At 39.7% G+C, this 6,630-nt stretch overlaps 1 protein-coding gene across 1 annotated transcript in view; it reads right to left on the bottom strand.

Annotated features, from left to right (window-relative positions):
* Positions 1-886: 886 nt before the first annotated feature.
* The window catches only part of LOC119419995 (endoplasmic reticulum junction formation protein lunapark-B), a 26,676-nt gene continuing 20,932 nt past the window's right edge, over positions 887-6,630 (bottom strand). The window contains exons 14-16 of the mRNA XM_037687365.1: positions 6,005-6,175; positions 5,370-5,453; positions 887-1,231 (exon numbers count right to left, since the gene is read on the bottom strand). Of these exons, the coding sequence (XP_037543293.1) occupies positions 1,050-1,231; positions 5,370-5,453; positions 6,005-6,175 (437 nt within the window). The 3' untranslated portion in view covers positions 887-1,049. The remainder of the gene's footprint in view (positions 1,232-5,369; positions 5,454-6,004; positions 6,176-6,630) is intronic.

The following is a 6,630-nucleotide window of genomic DNA, read 5'->3' as shown; positions in this document are numbered from 1 at the left end:
GAGCTCCCTGACACTTTCACTGCTCACCAGCAGGCACTTTTAGAAAAAACTACAACTCTCCTGCTTCACTTGTGGAGTCAACACAAAAAAGGAAGCTCCTGTGATTTCCAAAGTAATAATAAGTGTAATGTCCTGATGCATGCTCAATAATGCAGGTAGAAAAATCCAAGAAAGTTCAATATGGTCCTCTGGACATTCAAAAAAACAAAAAACAAAACAAAGCAAAAAAAAACAAAAAACATGAGAGACTGAGGAAGTCTCTTGGATGAGAGACGAAACGTTTCTACATTATTTTATTTTTTTTTTGCTTTGTTTTGTTTTTTGTTTTTTTGAATGTCCAGAGGACCAGATTGAACTTTCTTGGAATAAGTGTAATGGCATTTATGTGTACTTGTATCAGTACTCAGCATCTGTATTTCATTTTTTCATTTTCATTTACCCTTTATTTATCCAGGTAGTCTCATTGAGTCACGAGAACTCATTTTCAAGAGAGACCTGTTTTAGGGAGCAGATGGTGGGGGTTAAGGGCCTTGCTCAGGGGCCCAGAGTGGGGCGTATGAGGGTGGAGGGAGGTGTGGGTGTTTCACCTTTACCACCCACATTTTGATGTTGACGGTACCGGGAGTTGAACCTGCGACTTTCCGATCACAGGCCCATCTTCTCTAACCTCTGCACCACCACTCCCCAGTATTTAAATATAAGTACTGTTTGAAAACAATGCGGTATCAGTAAATCCCTAAATAAATCACGTAATAAATACTTTTTGCCAAAGAAAACACCTGACAGTGTTCGGGTTAAACTAAGTCGACTCATCGCCTATGAAGCAAAATCAAAGCGTGAAGACGCGGTAAGATTAAAACTGATCATCCTACAACGTCAACGCCTTTCTAGTCAAACTACAAAACTACTAATGTTAAAAAACTTATTTTAGACAATCCTGTTGGATCCAAACCTCGTCCATCAGTCCTGTTTGTAACCCACACCCATCGCGGTGCCTCGTTTGAGCAGAACTTTCAGCCCGTTTTGGCTCTTCTCTGTGTTCTGTGTAACTAAGATAGAGGTTCTGTCTCACTGGAGGTTCTGTGGCTCAGCTCTGCTTCTTCCTGAACCAGCTCCTCCTCCTCCTCTTTCTCCTCTTCTTCTTGCTGCTTCAGCTGCTGCTGATCCTCCAACTGGCTCTCGTCGTCGTCTTCTTTGGAGGGTCGCTCATCTTCTCCCGTCTCCTTCTCATCTGTTGAGAAGATGACAAACCAAACGCAGGGATGAGAAGACGTGAGGGGCAAATGATTCATCCAGTGAAGATGTCAGAAGAGACAGCATCGTTCCTGCTGACATTAGGTACAGAACATGCAGCCTGTGGGGAGGTTGCAGACACCCCAACAGCTTCCTGTACACAGAAAACAACATTTTACCTCCTTAACGTTCAAAAATAATAAAATGTAAAAGAAACACGGTAACTCCTAAAATATAACAGGAAGCTCAGAAAATGAAATTAGTTGCATGCTTTGTTTTTAAACTCAATTCTGAATTTATTTAAAATTATTTAAATACACAAAAGAGAGAAAAGACCCAACGCCACATAGATTAGAAGGAGATGGGACAGAAATCAAATCTAATCTCGTTGAAGCTGTGTGGACTGAAGAACAGAAACAAACCTCCTGAACTGTAACTAAAACCATTGTTCAGTAAAGTGCGACTAAAATCAACAACCTTAAAATTAAAGAAACCCCAACCAATCAAACAATCAATAAACCAATCTGTCCATCATGACATAAACCAGCATGAACATATCAAATTACTCGTTTGTGTGTGTGTGCATGCGCGTGTGTGTGTGTAAATCATGAAATGTTTTACTTTGATTTTTCATGTAGAAATCTAGACGATGCTACATCTGGGTAAAACCCTTTTATCGTGTAAAAGGAACATGAGCAGCTCTGTTATCAGGCTGTCACACAGTGACGTATTCCTGTAGCAGCATCAGCGTATGAGAAATGCCAAACACGCAGGTGTACATCACATAAGTTAGGTGTAGGTTTTGAATAAATTACCAGCACGCTGATATGCGATCGCATAAGTTGTTGTACGCCGATGCCAGCCAACTGTAGGCTGATGTGTTGCTGATGAGTAAGGTATAAGTATTTGTGAACATCACTTGGAACTATTTTCAGATTAGTTTAATCTACTTTGTGAACAAACATGCTCCTTTTCGTCAGTTCAGAATAAAGGGACGAGACAGCCCCTGGTTTACTCCAGAGCTAGCTGACCTCCTGCACAGGAGAGATCATCTTTGGACTACAACCAGACATTCTGACTCAGACACTGACTAGCTGAATTTTCGGCAGATGAGGAATAAATGCACAACTGCCATCAAATCCGCAAAACGCAACTATTTCTTATCTCAGACCTCAAAAAATCTAAATGACCCTACAGATTCTGGAAAACCATTAAATCTCTCTCAGGCAGCTACCAATCATCTGTCTTCCCATCACAACTTCTCGTTAACTCTGTTCCTGTGTCAAATAAGCACGAGATCCTGAACTGTTTCAACAAACATTTTGTTGCTTCTAGTTCTTTATTTGACACAGTTACTAATGGAAAATCAGCCACTTCACTTAATAACCAAACTTCTACAAATCAAATCCCTCCTACAAGTCAATCCTCAGTTAATCACACCTTCTCTTTTTCTCCATTCTCAGTCAGTGAGGTCAATAAACTGTTAAAAGATCTTGATCCTAAAAAATCTGCAGGTCCAGATGAACTTCCACCTTATTTTTTAAGGCTGGCTGCTCATATCATCACAGTCCCTGTGACCCACATCTTCAATCTCTCCATAAGACAAAACTCCATCCCAGACACTTGGAAAACAGCCTTTGTTCTTCTTTTGCTGAAGGGAGGTGACCCCACCTCACTGAACAACTATCAACCAATCTCTAAACTCTGCATTTTAGCCAAGGTTCTAGAAAAACTGATAAACTCTCAAATCAAAAATTACCTGGACTCATTTAACATCTTACCTCCACATCAATCTGGTTTCAGGAAACAACACAGCGCAACCACTGCTTCACTGAAGGTTCTTAATGATGTTGTTGAAGCACTGGATGCTAAGGATTATTGTGCTGCACTTTTCTTAAACCTGTCTAAAGCTTTTGACACTGTGGATCATAACATCTTGTGTCATAAGCTCTCAGAAATCGGTTTCTCAGAACAAACCATTAGTTGGTTCAACATAATGGTACTTCCTCCAGTTATTTAACAGTCAACAATGGTGTACCACAAGGCTCAGTCTTAGGACCCACCCTCTTTACAATCTACATAGTTAATGTAGGTCAAAGCATCCTTGATGCATCCTTACAGTTCTATGCTGATGACACAGTTGTTTATTGTTGAGCTAAAATAATTGATAAAGCTTTCCAGCTCTTACAGTCGGCATTTGAATCATCCAGTCAGATTTGTTTAATCTCAAACTGATGCTAAATGCTGATAAAACCAAAGGGATTTTGTTTTCAAACAGGAAGTTGGTACCAGCAGTCCTCCTGTCTATTTTATCTTTGAATCGTGTTCCTGTTGAGTTTGTCGATTCTTACAAATACTTGGGTATTTTGGTCGATTCACATCTCTCTTTTAAGCCCCATGTCAAAAACTTGGTAAAGAAACTGGCAGTAAAACTGGGTTTCTTTTTCAGAAACAGATCCTGTCAAACTCTGAATGCTAAGAAACACCTTGTAACTGTGACTTTCCTTCCCTCCACTGACTACAGTAACCTTATTTACATGAACGCTCCTACAAGCACCCTGCAGATGTTGGATGCTGTCTATCACGGTGTGCTAAGATTCATAACTGGCTTTATCTACCATACCCATCACTGAACTCATATTCACTGGTTAACTGGTCATCATTAACTTCACACAGACTCTCTCACTGGTATATTTTCATCTTTAATTCACTTCTTGGTCTGTTGCCTTCATACATCTCCTCCTACATTTCACTGTGAGTGCAGCCAAAGCATGCGCTCTCAGGACATTATTACCTGCAGTGTTCCTTCAGTGCGGACTGAACTTGGCAAAAAGGGCCTTCATTTACTCCACTCCCGTTTCCTGGAACACCTTATAAAAAGATCTGAAGTTGTTGACCTTGACCTCTCTAAGGGATTTTAAGCATCTGCTAAGTTCATGGCAAAAACCAATGCGGACGTGTTCCTGTTTTTAATATTTTACACTGCTTTATAATGTAGCTGCTTTTGTTTCATTACATAATTTCTTCTATTTACTTTTCATTTTATATGCTTTTATGATCGTCTGTTGTTGTCTGTACCTCAGCTATGTTCTTTGCTTAGATCAGGTCTCTCTTGTAAATGAGTCCTCGTGACTTAATGAGACTAACCTGTTTAAATAAAGGTTGAATGAATTCGAGAGGCAAGTTATGTATAAGTTCACACGTTACATGTAAGTTACTCATGTTACGTCTGACACCTGCTAGGCAATTGTGGAACATACAAGTAACTTATTTCTAACATATGTGTAAGTTATATCAGACATTTCTTCAATGTATTGTAATATCTGTGCCTTAAAGGTGTAATGTTCCACGTTACAAAGAGGAGGGGGAAGTTATGGATAAGTTACTCATGTTATTCAACTCGATAGCGATAGGATATATTCAGAAATGGCTTCCAGCTGATTTACTTTTTCCATCGTATGGCAGCGTGTTGGACACAAATTTGAATGTCAGCATAAGTTCTCTAAAACGTTAGTGTGACAAAGCTTTTAGCTCAAGTAAATTACTTTGAAAATGTTCAAAGACTTTTTCCATTTTTAGGAAATGAAAGAGAAGGAGTCTGAAAAGAAAAATGGTTTTCCATACTTACCAAAACCTAACAATTACTAAAAAGACACATCCAGGCTTTTCTAGAGCAGGCCGGAAGCCCGAGATCAGATAATGTGGTAAAACTAAATAATTGTTCCGTTGCTTTTATCAAGACTTGACAAAACCCAACTTGTTGAAACATTTTGTCCACACAGAGACCAGATCTGAGCCAAACAGGCCTGGTTTGAGATTTTTTTATGTTTTGAATTAGTTGAAATTTGAATTTTTGAGTGTTTTTGACAATAGTAAAACTAGTGAATGTAAACAAATAACTTGTCTCAAAAACTTCAGTGACTGTGTAAACTGTTTAAACTGAAGTAAACCAGATATTTGTTACCGATACCAGTATTGATCCAAATCTGGTCTGGTGTTGTGCAACAATTGATTTGGTTTGATTAGAGCTAATTCTACAAATATTATGATTAGAAAAATTGAAAAAATATGGTTTGGGTAAATGTTTAATTACTACAAGTGATTGAGTGATTGAAGGAAAGAAGGGGCAGGGTAACCTGGACTCTGCGGGGCTCGGCTCTGAGGATTCTTTGGACTCTGCTGGATCTTGAAACTGTGGACCAAATTCCACGGAGCTGGAGCTTTGGATAGAGGCAAGACCACACCATTAAAGTCTGACTGGTGCCACTGCGCTGGTTAATGTGGCATTTACTAAGAAGGACTGCTGAGGGAACTAAAATACTGAAGAACTAATAACAGTCATGTAGCTTCTCACCATTTCTTTTTTTATTCTTGTCTGCAAAGGTTCTAATGACTTCAAACATCTGTTAGCATTTATCTCTACAGTAAATTTACTTTTTTAATGAAAGGCAAATTAAATGCGTGCATCTAAGAAGGCTCAGGCCCTCTTAGTAAAACTGGAGAAAAGAATGAAGGTCTTAAATAATTATGATAGTATAAGACAAAGAATTCAAATGTTCCTGCTGAACTGTTAGGACGTGGTGTAAGTAAACTAAAACACACACAAAAGTTTGAGTGGAAGACTGAATACCTGCACTAAAGAGTCTCTTTAAATCAGAGTTGTTTATCTGTCTCATCAGTGATGTTGTTCTGAGTCCAAAATGTCTTTCACTGTCACACTGATCCAAGAAAGAGGCCCCATCGTGTGTGGATGCTGTGTGTTCCTTCGTACCTCCAGAAGGAGGAGCGCTCTCCTCCGTGTCGGTCCCAGAACGTGGCGGGGGTCCAGGTGAACTTGACTCTGCTCTCAGCCTCCTCTCATAGCTGAACTCAGGAAGTCTTGGAGCCTGAGGCCGGGTCTTCCTGGCCGGGTTCAGAAAGTAGCAATACGCACAACGAAACGCTGGTGGGACAAGTTGGGAAGAAACAGTATCAACAAAAAACATTGTAAACAAGTGGCACACGGCTGTCTCTCATCACTGAGGGGCTTGAACAGTGAATGTTTGTAGTTTTAGAAAGGAGTTTTCTGGACTGAAACTGAACAGGGATTGGAAGTAAACCTTAATGTTTTTGGTGCAAGATATTCAATGAGTAGGAGTTGCACTGTGTATAAAAATAGAGGTAGTTTTATTTTTTTGGCTTGTCCAAGGCAACGCAGAGTGACAGATCCTGGCAACTGGAGTGGACAATTATATCCACTAACAGGTGAAATGGCAGAGCAGGGGGGTGGCCAATAGTGGATTTGGCAACCCAATTTCTGATGTTGACCTTTCTTACACCTAGATGCAGCCACACACCAAAATGGAAGTCGACACATTGCTAATTTTTGTAGTTATCCAACTCACAAGGTTATATATA

The sequence above is a fragment of the Nematolebias whitei genome, chromosome 1 (genome assembly GCF_014905685.2).
Source record: "Nematolebias whitei isolate Nwh7 chromosome 1, NemWhi1, whole genome shotgun sequence".
In the NCBI taxonomy this organism is placed as follows: Eukaryota; Metazoa; Chordata; class Actinopteri; order Cyprinodontiformes; family Rivulidae; genus Nematolebias; species Nematolebias whitei.
Note: the sequence above shows the minus strand (reverse complement) of the source record. Positions and strands in the feature narration are given on the sequence as shown.